Here is a 17,611-nt window from a genome sequence, read left to right as displayed (position 1 = left end):
GATCAAGTATCATCCCCAAAGTGCATATCCTAACTCCATGACCTTGGTACTGGGTTTCAATCTATGACTTTAAAGGGAAGAAATACACATTCAAACCATAACGCCAACTTATATTGTCCCCAAATCTATGAGTGCCAGTTGTTTTATGCTTTTATCAACATATGATCTTAATCTCTTGTAAGCTCCCCCATATTTAGCTATTATATTACTTTTCTCATCAATATGATAAAATGTCTCACACAAAAGCAACTTAGGAAGGATGGGTTTATTGTGGCTCACAGTCTGAGAGACAGCCCATCACGGCAGGGAAGTAAATCATGGCGGCAAGCTCTTCTGGAAATATCTTCCCAGTCACACCCAGAAGCATGTTTCCCATGGTGATTCTAAATCCAGTCAAACTGACAATGAAGATTAACCATCACAGTTTTGTAGATGTATTACTTTGAGATGGGCCCTTGGTCTTAAAGCTGCAGCAATTCTCATGCTTCAGCCTCCCGAGTACTAGGATTATGACCATGGTGCACCACTATGCCTAGCTTAGTTATATAATTACTAAGGGTATATAGCATATCCAAACAAACTTTCCTTCTCTCTCATTGTCCTTTTGCCCATGGATACTTCCTTAGACCCATTTGTATTAGAGACAGTAATAAGAGGGGTGACTCTTAGAATAGTAAAGAAAGAAAAATATGAAGCCAGTTGTGAAAGCCCATGCCACTCCAGAGGCAGAAACAGGCAGATCTCTGTGAGTTTGAAGTCACCTTGGTCTATACAGTGAATTTCAGAACCTTCAGGGTTATGTAGAGAGACCCCATCTAAAAATACCAAAAAACAAACAAAACACCCCAATAATATGAATTCTTAATGCCATATATCACATGTGATTCTCAGTTAGCTGAATGCACCCTTGAACATGGCCTTCCTAAGTTTACCCCTTGAACATGGCCTTTAATAAATATTCAATGCCTGCCAAATCAATGGAGTTCTTTTTTGTTTGTTTGTTTTTGTTTTTTGAGACAGGGTTTCTCTGTGCAGCCCTGGCTGTCCTGGAACTCACTCTGTAGACAAGGCTGGCCTCGCACTCAGAAATCCGTCTGCCTCTGCCTCCTAAGTGCTGGGATTAAAGGTGTGCGCCACCACTGCCCAGCAATCAATGGAGTTCTTAAGGAGTGGAATTAAAGGTTCATATCCCCTACCCCATCACACCCAGCCTGAGGGTTCTGACTTTGGGCACATCCATGGTTATAATCACATGGTTATGTCATCCCTGAGACTGTACTAATTACAGTGTTACTTTACTATTAGAGTAGATGAGAGATCTTGATATATTGGGCAGGAATGTTTTGATGTAAAAATTTTCACTTTACATGTTGTCCTGGCCAAGAGACTTTCCTTTTGTAGGGGTAGGGGGAGTGTCAGCATTCACCTCTATAATAGTGCATCTATGGACAATATGGACCATAGGATCTGAGTGATTCTACTCCTAGGAGATATAATGAGTCATGTTATTTGAATCTTGCCTGCATGGGAATTTCTGCCTGCTAGAAAAGGTTGCCAGGCCTAAGGTGGCATGATAAGACACAGGTCCCTGATGTAATGAAATATACCCATGATGGGTGTCTCTCATCTCTGACAGAGTCCCATAAATGAAGGCATCTAGCAAGGGAAAGGAAGTGAAGGAATGGCACTGCACCAAATTCAGTCACAGCAGGCCCATTGGGACTTGGCAGGGGTAGAGCAGTCAGAGTCCTTAGGCTTCTGGGAATTCTTCACCAGAGAAAAAAGGGGGGTAGGCTCTTTTGCCTGTGGGTCTGTGTATGGATGCTTAGGAGTCACTAGTTCCCTCCAGCCAACAGTGATCATTAAAAAGGAAACGCTGTTTCCTCAAGTCCGTAGGTATGTACCCAGATTCCTTCTGTGGGTACAGATACTCCTTCTGTTCTCTGGGTTCTGGTTCACCTTGTCCAGACCTGCTCCAACTCTCCCTTCTACACAGCTATGATTCCTACTGCAGCTGAAAGCAACACACAAACATTGGACTCTTGGGACCTGACACTGCCAAAGACTTCCTCTTCCTGAAGGTGGCATCTAAAAGGCCAGCTGATATATAGGTGTCATTGAATGCTGGCCTGGTCATCAAAATTTGCCAAGTACAGGGAAGGCCTTTGATACTTCCTACCTAAGAGATGCCTAGGGACCAGTGCTTGAAATCTCACCATCTGGGTGACCTCTGTAGGGCTACATATTGTATTATTGAGATTAGTCTTTAAAAGCTACACTAGAATGGTACCACACTAAAACTAGTACCCACACACAACTGTTGACTAACATGGCCCAGCATGGGTTCGTTAGACACAAAGGTCATAAAAGGTGTGGAGACAACTTGGGAACAGGTTACACCTAGATTCTTGGCACAAGTTGAAGTATGCCTTGAAGTTCAGAAAGTATGGGTATTTAGGGTATGTAGGGAAGATTGTAATAGCAACCCTCATCCCCGATTTCTCCAAAGTTTGTGTTCACTATAGAGCCCAGAGATGGAAATGGCTCCATAATTATCCCTTGTCCAGCAAAGGGCACCTTAAGAGAACCCAGGACAATAGTCTGAATATATATCATTGTATTTCATTTTCTGGAGACTGGTTGGCCTGGAACTTGCTGTATAGACCAAGCTGGTCTTGAACTCACTCAGAGATCTGCCTGCCTCTGCCTCCTGAGTACTGGGATTAAAGGGCTGAGCTATCACACCCAGCTTAAACCTAACTGTATTTCTGCTATAGGAGTAACTCGTTTCTGCCTATGGAGGAGGGAAGAATGTGCTAGCACCTATCTCTCACTGAGGTTTATACATCCAAAAGCCCCAGCACATTTCCATTTAAAAGTGATAATGTGTCAGATGCCTTTAATCCTAGCACTTGAAAGAGACAGGTGGATCTGAGTTTGTGGCCAGCCTGGTCTACAGAGTGAATTCTAGGACAGTCAGGGCTACACAGAGATATAGTCTAGGATGATGTGATAACATGTATCCATCCTTTAAGAAATTTGGAACTCTCAAGATTTGCACAGATAAACTCCTTTAATTATCCTGATAAAACCAGAATATATTAGCATAAATGTATGCATATTCAACCCATCTCACAGGTAAGAAAAGTGAGGCACAGAGGTGAGGTCTACACCTGACCAGGGAGGAGAAGCATGATGGGGGCAAAGGCTGCTACTGTGCCATTACCACTATTCATGCTGCCCCTCACGCTCTTACCTTAGCTCAACCAGCCTGGGCAGGAGGGCAAAAACTTGTACTTACACACTCTGGGATAGGCACTAGGCAAATATCTATATCCTTCAATCTCAGAGGAGCCAAGTAAAAGGAAGAGTTACCTACTGTCCATATTGGAACAAGACTAGAGAAGCTCAGCATCTGCTAAAGGCCAGAGAAAGGGTGGAACTGATCCAAGCCCAGCCTGAGCTCTGCCCACTAGGGCTCTCATCCTCTAGTGTAGGAAGCCAAAGAGAATGTGGACTAGGAGAAGAGACGTGAAAAGGGAGATAAGGAGGCTGGAGCAAGGCTCCCAGTGGCCTCCTTAGGCCTGAAAGCTGCTTCTGGCTTTCTTGGAGTCCACAGAGACTCCCAGACCCACCCTTAGGGTTATGTGGCTGTGGAGAGGAACCAAAGGGGCAAAGCACTCAAAGCTCCCTAGAGACCAGCCACTCTGCTGCTCCCAGGTTCTACTGCCAAGGCCTTAGGCCAGGATGCTGGTGGAAGGCATAAGATGCTATGAGCACTCAACGTTACCTATGCTTGTGTTTCAGGAGAGCTGGGCCAGATGAGGGACAATGTCAACAGTGTGATACTGCCTCATCTTCAGGCTTGGGCCAACAGGGATGAGGCTGGTGGGGATACCTCCTTAGGAACACACAGCATGAAATCTTACACTGCCATGTGGGCAGGTCAGAAACAATGGAGGTAATACAGTGCCCCCAAAAGCTGAGGACCAGAAGACGACATGAGCCAGGATAGAAACAATGTCTCTCCCCCACCCCACAGTGATGGCGTCTTGCTGCAGCTATCCACCTGGATAGTTCAGTGGACCTTGACATATCTAAGTTCCCTGACTCAGCCTCTACTAGCCCAAGCCTAGAGCACATGCTTGGCAGAACTGAACAAGTGAGCAGCATACAGCTGAGGCTTCATTGGGCCAGGCGCCTACGGTATAGCATCACTGCCAGGAATGCAGCCAAGAGTGCACTGGTCACCCCAAGCCACTTAGCCCAGGGCACTGAACTGACATAACACTCTTCCTCTTCTTCGGGCTGCTGGGTGTCTAGTGGCCCAGGGCTTCCTAATAGATCAGCACTGGGGCCTTCATCCACCTGGATTCTAAAGGATGAATACTCATTCTCCTCTGGACCATGGTTGGGGTCTGAGCCCCAGGAGCTGCTAGAGCTGATTGCAAGGTCCATGCTAGAGCAAGCTGAGAATGGCTCGCCCTGGGACACCAGCACACCTGGCTTGCTCATCTCTGGCCCAGAGTACAAGCTCCTGGAACTGCCATCTGGTCTGGTCAGGTTGCTTCCAGTGGTGACCACGGTTGCTGGAGCCTTCAGAGTCTCCTGGAAACATAAGGAGTCCAGGTGACAGGGAGATAAACCAGGGTATGACAAGGGTTTGAGCTAGTATCCCATAATAGTCAAGACTACCCTCTCTTGGGGACTAACACATTAGTGATAAAACACAGCTGAGTAGGAGGTGACCAAGATGCTGTAGTACCCCTTCCAGGGCAGCCTTCTCCTACTCACTGAACTGTTGTGAGCTCCACTTCGAGGAGCCCTTGCTGGGGTGTGACCCATCTTGTACTACCTGGGCCTAAGAGCCAAAGGGCAGGCACAAGATCCCAAGGTTTACGAACTTGGTTCCCTTAGGTAGACAGCTGTACAGTCTTGGGAAAGTGGCTATAGGGGTCACTAGGTTGGGGGAGCTACTCCAAGCAGGATGCTTGAGACCACTGTCAACTAAACAGAGCACTAGGACACGTGAGCCGCCATGTTCACTCGTCATTACTCCATCTACAGAATGGTACTGCTGAACTTCACTGGGGGCTTCAGAGCTCTAAATGAGGACTTCTGGACATGTAGTGGGGGTGAGTCCCATGCCCCACCCTGCTAAAGGTCTGTACTTAGAAGTTCTCATGACTATCATTCCTCTTGGAAAACAAGGTACAAGGGCTGGGTGGGGTGCTTCCTATCTGTCCCAACACATTGAAGAAACAGACCAGGAACAGCATAGAAAGTAAAAGGGTCTGAGGGCAGAGGACCAGCTGTCTTGGCAAAGTAGCCTGCGTCACTATTAGGAAGGAATAAGGACTCACCTTGGCTTGCTTGCTGTTCCTCTCAGGTGGTATTGTGTTGGCAGGTGCTTTGGCCACACTAGCAGGCACTTTGGATGGCACTGTGCCAGTATACACTGAGTTGATGGGTAATTTTGATGGTGCTCTATCAGTGAGCACAGTAGAGGGCATTGTAGCAGTGGACTTTGAACTGATGGGCAACTTGGAAGACATGGTATTTACTGGTTCCAGCCTGCTAGAAGACACTGAGCTGAAAGAATCGGTGGGCGTAGTGCTGACACAGGTGGCAGCCTTGGCCTGGTCACCAGCCCCCTTTTCCTGAGCTGATCCAGTGGAAGAGGAGGACAAGGAGGTATCAGCAGATAGGGCTGATACTGTGACCCCAGGCAAGAGGTTTGTCCTCGGGGCAATGCGTGGAAGGGGCTGGAAGGAAACAGTTGGAGACACAGGTCCATAGGTTGCTATGGGAACGGAGTCAACATCTACAAGTGGGGAGACAAAAGCAGAAACAAACCCAAAAGGTGGTTTTAATTTTAAAGGGCTAGAGAAGGGTCCCCATGTCCTTGGTCACATTGTCCCTTCCACATCCTGTCTCCCAATCTCCTCCCATGGAGAAAACTCTCGCCCCTCAGCCCTTAACTTGTAACTAGTCTGTCCTATCACCAAAGTAAAATGGGCTCTACTTTCATCCACACCCAGAAGCTTAAAACTTGTTATAATTATTCTTTTTCCTTCCACCCCTGGACACTTGCCTCTTTTCCAACTTCTACCTTGTCCTGGGGCATAAGCATGAATGTCCTGAGGCATTCCTCTTACTACTGTCCCCCACTACCTTCTAGCAGAGGCAATCCTGAATCAGGGCAAACAATAGAACCACTACCACCTGTCAACTGACCCACAGGCATACGCCCCCAAGGATAGGGGCCTAGCAGTCCCGGAAGGGAGCTCGATCTGGGGAATCAGGAAGTAGTAGTAATAACAGTGCATAAAGCTGATGACACCAGACTCTTCGCAGAACTCTGAGGATACACTTGCCATGGCTGACAATGGTCAGAAGGGATGTCTGATGTCTCCCCCTAAACCTAGTAGAAAATCTCCTGGAACCTGTGCTCACAAACATGCTACAATGAAGTGCCGTTTGTGAAAGAAGTTGGGAGCATTAGGATGATTCCCTCTAAACTTTAACTGTTCATGTGGCAATCCTAGGGCATTAATGGCTGACCTGGCACCAGTAACAAACAGAACAAACAGAACACAGTTTGGAAAGTAGAGGTGAGCCACTCTGCGTGGAAGTCGGAGTGGATAGACTATAGTCCTAAGGGGGACACCAGGTTCTGACCCCTGAATGACTCATCTGGGGTTGAACCACTTTAGTGATTTTCTGGTGTTTTGGTTATTTTTCTATTGATGTGACAATACCATTACCAAGACAACTTATATAAGAAATCACTTAATTTGGGGCTCACAGTTCCAGAGGGTTAGAGTCCATGACCATTATGGTAGGAGCATGGCAGCAGGCAGGCAGGCAGGCAGGCAGGCAGGCAGGCAGGCAGGCAGGCAGGCAGCAGGCAGGCAGGCAGGCAGGCAGGCAGGCAGGCAGCAGGCAGGCAGGCAGGCAGGCAGGCAGGCAGCAGGCAGGCAGGCAGGCAGGCAGGCAGGCAGGCAGGCAGCAGGCAGGCAGGCAGGCAGGCAGGCAGGCAGGCAGCAGGCAGGCAGGCAGGCAGGCAGGCAGGCAGCAATGCAGGCATAGCATTGGAGCAGTAGCTGAGAGCTTACATCTGATCCACAAGCATGTGGCAGAAGACACACACACACACACACACACACACACACACACACACACACGCACGCACGCACGCACGCACGCACGCATGCACGCACGCACGCACGCACACACAGAGAAAGAGAGAGAGACAGAGAGACAGACAGAGACAGAGAGAGACACGGAGAGGGCTTCATGGGCTTCTGAACCTCCAAGCCCACCTCTTTGACAACACTACACCTCCTAGTTCTTTCTAAACAGTTCCACCAACTGGGAGCCAAGGTCTCAGATGTAGAGGCCTATGGGAGCCATTCTCATTCAAACCACTACAGCTGGAATTGGAAATCCCTCTGTGAAGAGCAGTGTTTAAGAGCTCCCTTATCAACTACTTGTATGTTTCCTTCCGGTCTTCAGGTCCTGGACAATAACTACCTTTTACCTGAGTGCAGAAATAGCCCTAGCTCTCTCTCATATGCAGCAATGTACAAAAATATACACCACACACATTCTCCAATGTGATTTTACCAGAATCTGGTAAAATCTCAGAATCTGGGCTGGCCTTATAATCTGTTTCGACCACAGAACAGAGCAGGAGTAATAGGCCAGTTTTGAGCCTATACTCAGAGCTCTGCCTCTCTTTTACCCAGTCTTACTCAGATGCCATGAGTTGGGTTTTTGTGGTAGAAGAAGAGAGAATGAAGAGGTACCAGCCAATGGATAGTAGCAGAACATATGTATATGTCAGTGGACACCTGAGAGACAATCAGCAAGATCAAAAGGCCTACCCAGCTGAGCCATGTGCCTTATAAGCTGCTGCTGCCACCACTACACACACAGGCATGTGCACAGCGCACACACGCTGCTGCTGCCACTACTACACACACAGGCATGCGCACAGCACACACTCTTTGAGGTGAATACCTTTTATTTCTGCCCCACCTCCTGTCTAAGGAAGGCCATGTGGTAACTGTAACCCTAACCTTCATGTGAGAGGTCCAAGAGACCCTGTAATTCCACATTCTATGCATACTTGCTGTGTTGGTGCCACCCAGTTCTGGTTCTTGCTCACGACGCCCTGTGGAGGGCTGAGGGCTGAGAGCTTGCCGGTGAGGTGAAGGTATCAAAGAGTCACCAGACATCCTTGGAACAGCCCCAAAGTTGGCCTGTGGGAGTTGCTCTGAATTCTGAAATAGAGGAAATGAGATAAAGCAGTTGCTTCTCCCAGGAGCTGACAAAGGGAAGCAGATATTTATGGGGTATCTTCTACAGGCCTCAGCTTAAAAGAAAATTTTGAAATAGGCCCAAACTAATAAAAATAGCAGGGCCCTGTGATTCCTTTTCCCTAACCTAAATAGTTAAAAATGCCTGTCAGCAGGTTTGGGCCCAGTTAATTAGTTACAGAGGATGTGGAGTTACAAGACAAAGGCCTGTTGAATCATCCCAGGAACTGGCTGGCCATGAAGATAAGAGAGGAACTGCACCCTGCCCCCATCAACTGGTATAGCCTGCTGATGTTCAAAAAAAGTAAAACAACCAATCGTGTGCACCCGCTTGAAAGTTTCCCCCTTTCCCCACACCCTGCATATAAAAACCCTAAACCCCTGAGCCGAGGGGTCAGCCCCTCTGTCTCCTATGTGAGATATGGAGATATGTGCTGACCCAGAGCTCTGATATTAAACTGCCTCATGTGTTTGCAGCAGGCCGGTCTCTCGTGAGTCCTTGGGTGCGCGCGTCCTGAGACTTGAGTGGGAATCCCCCTTTGTGGTCTTTCAAGCTCCTCTTCTAGAGCCCAGGATCCTCAGAAACCTTTGCTTCTGGCTACAGGTAACCTTCACATATAAGGGTGTAGCTCATCAATATTACACTTGCCTAATATAAGTCTTCAGTCCTAGTACCTATTTGGCTTTGTTGTTACTGTTTTTGTTTCATTTTTAGATAGAATCTTACGTATTTCACCCTAACCTTGAACTTACTAAGGATGACTATGAACTTGGGATTTACCTGCTTCTACCTCCTGAGTGTCAGGCATGTAGGTATGTGTCATCATGCCCAGTTTATATGGTGCTGGATATTGAACTCAGGGATGTGTATATGCCAGATAAGCACTTCACCAACTGGAAGCTACATCCCCAGCCTCCCAGGATGACTTCAAGTGCTTTAAAACATAAAACAAAACAAAACAAAACAAGCAGGCACTGCCCAAGTTCCCTACCCATGTGTCTGTGTCTGGCTCTATAACCACTGCCCTTTCTTCAGCAGTCTCTGCACAGACCCTGTGGCTTCAGACACATAGTCTAGGCCTAGGGTTTCTTCTATACCCCACAGATAACTCAATTCATCTCAGTAGAACTAGTTATCTTCCTGATACCTGACTTTATAGCTGATAATTAAGAGCTCTGTCACCACCACCCATGACTTCCTGAGCCCTCATATCATCTCCTCACATTCAAATCTGGTTACCCTCTAGTCTTTTTTACCCAGCTCAACATGTCACATGACCACTGCAAAGCCCTCAAAACCATGGCCTCTTAGGTAGCTGATGACAGAATACTAGGGGGCCACAGGTCTGGCCAGCCGTTAGGTAGTTAGGAAACCCCAGCATTGTTAGCAGAAATGAGACATGATTTTCAGGAAGTAAGAAGAGGCTTCTGGAAGGCTGGCTGGACAGAAGTGGGCAGACAGGCACATAAAAGCAGGAAGCTTAAAACAGACTGTGAGAACCTACCTCTACTGGGGACTCTGGTGGCTGGGTGTCCTGGACAGGCTTGGGGTAACTTGGTTTCTCTTGGAAGCCACTGTCAGGGATGTTATGGCCTGGTGCTAAGGCAGAAGGTCCAGAAACCGTGGCAGGAATGGCTGGTGACTGCAGTGGGTCTAGAAAGCGGAGTGAGGTCCCTAAGGTACAAAGATATAGTGATGTCCAGAAAGAATCAGAGGTACCTTGGTAATAAAAGAGGCCTGGATGCTTTGGGGCATCTAATCTCCCCTCAAAACTCCATGGCCTAGTGTGGGATGGATTCATTAGACATGATAAGCATCACTGGGGAAGGAACTGGAGGAAAAGAAGGGCCGGGGAAGACAGGAAAGGTAGCAACGAAGATGGGGGAGGAGAGGCACGGGCCTCTCACAGCTTGACCGTTACGTTCACTCTCCTCCGCTCTTCCAAGGCTTTCTCCTCACAGCTGTCATTCCCAACCGACCCTTACCACGGCCCATCTCTGACCCTACCATAGCCATTTCTTATTTGAGAGAGCACCATTAGCTTCCACAAATGAAGACACCAACTTGGAAAGAAGGGAGGAAAAGGGAAACAAAAGCAAACATGGTGTGTTCAAGATTGCCTTGGTTTTTCTTCCCGGATCATCTCTTCCAGCCCAAATATTAAACCCCCTCTGGTCACATGACTTGTGAGAGGAACTAAGGGGCAACCAGGCAGTTGGGTGTTATCATTAGAAACCAGGATGTTCTCAAAGAAACCTTGGGGCAGGGAAGAGAAATGGAGAGTAGGGAAAGTGATTGGGTGTAGGCCCTGTGCTACACTCTGTACAGATGGAGACAGAAGGAATGAGGACAGGTAGCAAGGCAAACACCAGAGCCATGATGGCGGGTGCCTTGTTCTGGGCATAGGGAAGATGTGGAACCCCAGTTAAGTGCAGCCACACATGAAGGATGTGGCCATTTGCCCCACTGTGACAAACTCAAAAATTAAGGAATATGGCCAAAGGGACATATAGCTAGTGAGTGGCTGAGTTGGATCTAAACCTAGGTATATCCTACAATGGAAAGTGATGGAGACAGAAAGGCAGGAGGTTCAAGGGTAAAAGAAGAGGGAAACTGCAGGCCAGAGGAACAGGCAATGGCCCAAGAAGAAGGCTAGGGCAGGATGCTCACCAGGAGGCAGGTAGCTCTGATAAACTCGAGTCACTTGCTCAGCCAGTCCAGGGAGCTCACAGATCCTCAGTGCCCGGATGAAGACCTCCACCCAGCCAAGCCGACGCTGGAGCTTATTGAAGAGTTCCCAGAGTGTGTCCCGGTTCCCTAGTTGCTGGTAGGAAGCCCGTAGTCGATCCTGGAAGACAGCACAGCCACCATACTCAGGCGAGGTGGTCTAGCCTTTTCTCTATTCAGAAGAAAGCTACTACAAAGGGGACACTAAGAAAGCCACAGGAAGTAGACAGCTGTCTGAAACTGGGTGAGAGGCTGGACAAGGCCACGATGGTAGCCCAAGTATGGCAGGAAGAGCAATGAACAACAATAAAGGGAGGTGCCTGGAAAAGGCTATGCCACATCAAGGTTTGCAGGCATTGTCCCTTTAATTGCTATGACCATCCCTACTTTACAGATGACAAGACAGAGACTGAGCAGAAGCAAAGCAGCATTGGGAGGGAGCTAAGCTTGAGTCAGACAGCCCCTAAAGCAAGAAGGGTCTGAATGAGCTAAGAAGGAAAAGGGGCCCAGCAACAGTGCTATGAAAGGGGCAGAGAAGAAAGGGAAGGAGAGCCAAGAATGTGAAGCAAGGCAGGTGAGCATACTGGGGAAGTTCTAAAATATGACAGCCGCTACAGTATTGTTCATTCCCACTTGAAAATGATCAATCAGCTTGTCATCCAACAACAGGGAAGTTGAGGTATGAGGATTACAAGTTTGAGGCCAGACTGTACTACACAATAAGACCTTGTCTGAAGAGGGAGGGATGGAGGCAGGGAGAGAGGAGGGAGGAAGGCATCAGGGATGGAGAAAGAAGAAGAAAATCAGGAAGACTTGAATTACAAGAGGATTAAGAGGAATAAGAGAAGAAGAGAAAAACAAGTGACAACCCACAGGAAATACTTATTACAAACTAGATGTCTGGGTGTCCTGAAGAATGTCTAACATAGGTGAGGCCAGCACACTCTCCTAACTGCTCAGCCCTTCGAAATAACAGTATCTGCCCCAGAGACTGCACAAGAAACCAAAGTAGTTCTGAGACACCTAGAACAGGAGGCCCCAGGAGCACACATATACACATAGGCAGCTCTGGGAGCACAGAAGCCCATCCCATTTGAGAAGAATCAAAATATAAACTCAGTTTTGTCACTTCACTGGCTGCTGAGTGCAGGAGCCTGCAGCATGTCCTGGTGTGACAAGACACTGATGGCTCCGAGTCCTCAGACCTGACATTCCAGACTCCATGCCAAGATAAAGTCATAGGAGAGAATGAATCAAATCCAAGCAGGGACCCAGGACAAGCAAAGAGAGGTTCTGGGAAATAGGGAGCCAGAGCCTGGAAACCTGCTGATCTCCTGCCGTGTTCCCGAGTGCAACATAAAAAAGGAAAGAAATTCAGCTAGGTCAGAAAAACAAACTTAAATACACTTGACCTAAAAGTCAGAAAAGCAGGACAAACAGCAGCCTCCTCAGAGGAGAGGAAGGGGGAGCTGGCCCTGACTTGGGAGAAGGGCTAGGCCAAGCTGAAACTTGGACTGTACAACTCTGTGCCCAGTACACTGGCCAGCTTCCCTTGCTCACCTGGTCACTGGGTGTGAGGCAGGACAGGTAAGGCAGGATCTCCAGAACATCAACACAGCAAAACTTGCTGTGGTTGTCTCGGATATACCTATAGGTCTTTTCCTCAGCAAATGTCATGGCTGCTCAGCTTCTGGAGTGACTCCGACCCTGGAAGGGTGGGTTGGACTGAGAGATGGACTGGAAGAAAGATGGACAGGAAGAACAAGTTGGTGGTGCAGTTGAAGAAAAGAAAGACAATTTTTTTCTCAACATCTAGAATCTGCTTTTTTCTTTAACTTTTACCTTTCTTCTTCTTCTTCTTCTTTTTTTTTTTTTTTTTTTTTTTTTTTTTTTGTTTTGTTTTTTTGTTTTTTTGAGACAGGGTTTCTCTGAGTAGCCCTGGCTGTCCTGGAACTCACTCTGTAGACCAGGCTGGCCTCAAACTCAGAAATCTGCCTGCCTCTGCTTCCCAAGTGCTGGGATTAAAGGTGTGTGCCACCACTGCCAGGCAAGTTTTACCTTTTTTTTTTTTTTTTAAGACTTCTCTTATTTTAAAAATTATGTTTATGAGTATGGATATGTCCATAAGTAGAGGTGCCTGGGGAGGCCAGAAGAGGGCATTGTAAGCTGCCAGATGTGAGTGCTGGGATCAGAACTCTGGTCCTCTGGAACAGCTGCACACTCCACCTGCTGAGCTGATCTAATCTTTCACTTCTTTAAACAACCTGTGTTATTACTGACTGTATCCAGAGGCGCTCAAGTTTTCCTTAAAAGTGAATTGATGAGCAGAGAGCTAGCAATCTAGAACCCACTTCTGCCTGTTGGGCTTGATCATTGTTACAACAGGTTTGTAGTTGCCTCTAACACAGGAGGTATTACATGTGTCCTTAGCTGCTAAGGTTGTGAAAGGGACTGGATCCCCTCCTACCTCTAAGACAGAATAGTACAAGAGTCACCTACAAATGTTGCTTCTTTTGGGTATCCTGTAAACAAACAAGAGCTGCCCAGCTGCCCATAGAATGGAGAGATGGCTCAGCAGTTAAAAGAGTACTGACTGCTCTTCCAGAGGTCCTGAGTTCAATTCCCAGCAACCACATGATGGCTCACAACCATCTGTAATGGGATCTGATGCCCTCTTCTGGTATATCTGAAGACAGCTACAGTGTATTCATACACATACAATAGATAATAGTAGAACAATTCCACTGTAAAGATGGAGAAAACGTTTGCCATTAGGAGGCTTGCCAGCTACTAGAAGAGTAGATCAGGTTGTTTCTGGATGATGATGTAGGCCCACCACCAAAGCTTGCCATATATACATACATATGTTCTCATGGAAGAAAAGCAAGTTCCACTACAATGAAGTGGCTTTATGCCGCAGGGTAAATTACTAGCCTTTTCCATACACTGGTTCAGAGAGGGGCTAGAAGGCTGGCTTAATGGAAAAGAACACTAGTGGAGAGGTGGCACCGAGCAGTGGTTCTCAGCCTTCCTGTTGCTGAGACTCTTCAAGACAGTTCCTCATGCCGTGGTGACCCCCAACCATAACATTATTTTGTTGCTACTTCCTAACTGCAAATTTGCTACTGTTATGAGTCCGAATGTAAATATCTGTGTTTTCTGATGGTCTTAGGCCATCCCTAAGTCCTTTTCACTCCTGTGAAAGGACTGTTTGACCCCTACAGGGGTCACGAGAACCGAGAACCACTCGTTTAGATGGTTTAGTGGGAAAGAGCACTTACTTGCTGCTTTTCCAGGGCACCCAAGTTTGGTTTCCAGCACCCATATCAGTTGCCTGTGATTCCAGCTCCAGGGGCTCTGACACCTCTTGTAGCCTGTACACACTTGGTATATACTTACACAGACAAGCACATAATTTTAATTTTTCTAATGATTTAGAGAGTTTGTACAATATAATACTTCAGACATATAAGTTTAAATATTTTTTAAAAAGATTTTTTCAAATTATTTATGTGTATGGGTATTTTGCCTGCCTGTATGTTTACACATCACTTGTGAGCCTGGTGCCCACGGAGGCCAGAAGGTGGTATTGGATGCTCTGGAACTGGAGTTACAGACAGTTGTGAGCCTCTGGGAATCAAACCCAGGTCCTGTGGAAAAGCAGTCAGTACTCTTCCCACGGACCCATCTCTCCAGCCCCAAGATTTATTATTTATATTTTATGTGCTCGAGTGTTTTGCCTGCATGTATGTCTGTGCACCATGTTCCTACAGAGGCCAGCAGAGGGCACCCACAGATGGTTGTGAGCTGCCACAGGGGCACTGGAACTCAAATTTGGGTTCTCTGGGAAGGCAGACAGTGCTCCTAAGCTCACTATGCCTTCTTTCCAGGCCCCCTAAGTCTGAATTTTTAAAAATACACCACTTTTATATGTTCACTCATTTATTTATTATTTTATGTATATGATTACACACACATCACAGCACACACATGAAAATCGGAGGACAACTTTTGTGATTTGGTTCTCTCCTTCCACCTTGGGTTCCAGGGAATGAATCCAGGTCACCAGGCTTGCACGGCATGCACTTTTACCTGAGCCAGCCCACCATTTAAACACTGAAAGTGCCTTAAATGCAAGCATCACTTACGAAGCACTACCACCTGCAATCACGTGTTTCATTTACTTGTCTTAGTTGTCCTCCACCTGGGGGAGGAGAAAGACAAGATATGCCATATCCAATTTATGGACCATTGGAGTGGAACAGGTATCAGATCCACTAGCACATCCCTAGATGACAAATCCAGGAAGTAATGCTGATTATGAAGAGAGTAAAAGGAGACAATGAGACAGAACTCCAGAAGGAAATTCCCTGCTTAAACAGAGGTGATCAAAAGCCAAGCCCCCCCCCCCACCCCCAATTGGTTAACATCTGACTGAATGATTTCCCACTGTGAAAAGACTGGAGTCTTGGGCAGAAGGCAAAATGGTTGCCAAAGTTCTAAGAAGTGATAGAATTTGGAGTGAAGAGAAACTAGATGAGTGAAGTGGTTTAAAGCTGAGGGGAGGGACAGAGGTCAAGGTCAAAGAGGCCACCAGCATGTAAGGTGCTGTGGGAAGGACTTGGGGTTGTACTTGGTGTGAAACAGGGAATCACTGGAGAGCCAGGGCTCTGATTTGCACTGCAGAACACTCTGGAGGTTCTAAGGTGGGATGAGAAGCTATCTATATTCCTGGTGCTTTGTGGACATGAAAGGCGGGATGGGGATCAAACATTGCTTCTTGGGAGGTGGGGCAAGGAAGGTGCCATGTACTCCACTAAGGAAGGCAGAGAGAAGCTACGGAAAAATGGCCCTTCAGAGCTCCATTTTGACAAGTTTAACAAGTTGTTGGGTTCCAAGAGTATTGTTCAGGAGAGAAGGAAAGGGTAAAAGAGGGAACCAAGTGCCCGTCATGGAGTATGAGGCCTCTGGGAGACAGTGCAGAGTACCCACAGTTGCTGCACGTGCAGGCCCCTGCCACATGGGAGACTAGGTGCCAGTTCTGCCTAGTGACCTCAACCCATGTTAGCACTGACACTGCTAACTACCAAATGCTACATTCTTATGAAGAGCTACGGATGGAAGGTCAGGAGATCAAGGAGATAAGACTGAGATCTGTTGGGCCTCCAGGGGATGAAAAATGAGACCTCTGTAGAGGCCAACCTGATGAAACCCTTCCTCTTCCTTTCCCAGGTCACCTAGAAAGATATGACGAGGGAGGGGTTTTCTGCAGTCCAACCACAATGCTGAATGTAGACTGGGGGCGGGGAGTGGCATGTAGCCCCACCAAAAGCAGAGGAAGCTCACATTTATTCATTTCTCGAAGGTTCTCTGTTAACAGAAGCAGCCTGAGGTTCTTTTACTTAAGTCCTTTGGCACAATCACAAGAGAGGAAGTGATACCAAGCTACACGGCTGACCTGCAGTGTGGAATCTGTACCCCAGACTTGTTGCCATGGGCTAACAGCATAGAGGTCCCTGCAGCAGGAAAGCCACAAACCCCACCTTTACCCCAAGGTCACTGCCTGGGAGTAGGACTACAGGGTGAGAAGCAGCAGCGGCATTTAGCCCTTCGAAGACATAAAAGTCTCTCAGACACAACTGGCATTAATGCTGCCCTCACTGACAGTCACCTGAGTCCTGAGATCCAGGCTGAATGCCCTTCAAGTTTTTGAAGCTTCACAGTATCCAAAGAACATTGGGTTTTTTGCTTTCTTTTGTTTTCATCCTTTTCCTCAAACTTGTTTCTTATATCAGAGAAGGAGATGGCAGGGGTGTCCTGGACACAGCAAAGCTTCCGACCTGACTTCCACAGAGCTTCTGACCCGGTCATGGAAATAAATATCCACACTCCCGAGGGACAGGTCTCCTGGACACAGACTAGGTTCCTGGCGGGACCCAGGTCTCCAAGTGCAGGGAAGCTGTTTTAAACAGATGTCACTGCCTACAACTGTCCAGATCCAGGATCAGTCCGTATCCCAGACTGGCAGGCCTACTCCCTGGCACGGCTGCCACATTGTCGTCGCTCGCGGCCAGGCCTCGCTCCCCTCGCTCGAGTCACCAGGGCCTGGGAGAGGCAGGGGGCACTCCGAGGTTCTTTCTGTCCAGCCTGGGCAAACGCTCTGCACCACCTACCTGCTTGCTAAGCGTGCTGGATGAGGCTCCAGGAACTGCCGGGGTCGCGAATCCGTGCAGGGCAGACAACATTCTCCCCTAACCCCGTTCAGGAGCCTCTCCGATCCGCGCGCCCAGGCCCGCGGCGCTCCTGTGGACTCCCAAGCGCACTCGGCTCTGACCAAGGTCCCCTCCCTGAAAGGCCTCAGTGGCCCTGAGGACCCACGCCCAGACTGCGAACTTACCAAGAAACCAGACTAGGCAACAGGTTGACCGCATTCGACTGTGTAGAGGCCTCCCAGATGAAGGGGGCGGGGCGAGGCGAGCCACGCGGCCATTGGTCAGGCGTGGAGGGAGGTGCGGGGCCGGAAGCCCGACCATTGGCCTGGCGGGGCCTGGCCGTGATG

General features: G+C 48.0%; 1 protein-coding gene across 4 annotated transcripts; it reads right to left on the bottom strand.

Annotated features, from left to right (window-relative positions):
- Positions 1 to 250: 250 nt before the first annotated feature.
- On the bottom strand, positions 251 to 17,568 carry Mavs (mitochondrial antiviral signaling protein). Of its 4 annotated transcripts, none has more exons than XM_034496196.2 (7): positions 17,450 to 17,568; positions 12,613 to 12,789; positions 10,996 to 11,173; positions 9,830 to 9,999; positions 8,135 to 8,288; positions 5,364 to 5,824; positions 251 to 4,608 (listed from the first exon to the last, which is right to left on the bottom strand). In XM_034496196.2, exons 2-7 carry the CDS (start codon positions 12,727 to 12,729, stop codon positions 4,186 to 4,188), a joined length of 1,503 nt encoding a protein of 500 aa, XP_034352087.1. In that variant the 5' UTR covers positions 12,730 to 12,789; positions 17,450 to 17,568; the 3' UTR covers positions 251 to 4,185. The 4 variants fall into 4 exon arrangements, with proteins under 4 accessions (XP_034352087.1, XP_034352089.1, XP_076785895.1 ...); XM_034496198.2 differs by lacking the exon at positions 17,450 to 17,568 and adding an exon at positions 17,226 to 17,443; XM_076929780.1 differs by lacking the exon at positions 17,450 to 17,568 and adding an exon at positions 17,226 to 17,443 and having other exon boundaries at positions 9,830 to 9,978.
- Between the last annotated feature and the right edge of the window lie 43 nt (positions 17,569 to 17,611).

The sequence above is a fragment of the Arvicanthis niloticus genome, chromosome 2 (assembly GCF_011762505.2).
Source record: "Arvicanthis niloticus isolate mArvNil1 chromosome 2, mArvNil1.pat.X, whole genome shotgun sequence".
NCBI classification, from domain to species: Eukaryota; Metazoa; Chordata; class Mammalia; order Rodentia; family Muridae; genus Arvicanthis; species Arvicanthis niloticus.
Note: the sequence above shows the minus strand (reverse complement) of the source record. Positions and strands in the feature narration are given on the sequence as shown.

Excerpts from the sequence above, each read along its gene's own strand:
- Mavs (XM_034496196.2), bottom strand. The coding sequence starts at position 12,729 with ATGACATTTGCTGAGGAAAAGACCTATAGGTATATCCGAGACAACCAC. Across the intron at positions 11,174-12,612 it reads GCCTCACACCCAGTGACCAG|GATCGACTACGGGCTTCCTA; the intron begins GTGAGCAAGGGA and ends GCTGTCTTCCAG. Across the intron at positions 4,609-5,363 it reads GGAACAGCAAGCAAGCCAAG|GAGACTCTGAAGGCTCCAGC; the intron begins GTGAGTCCTTAT and ends TTATGTTTCCAG.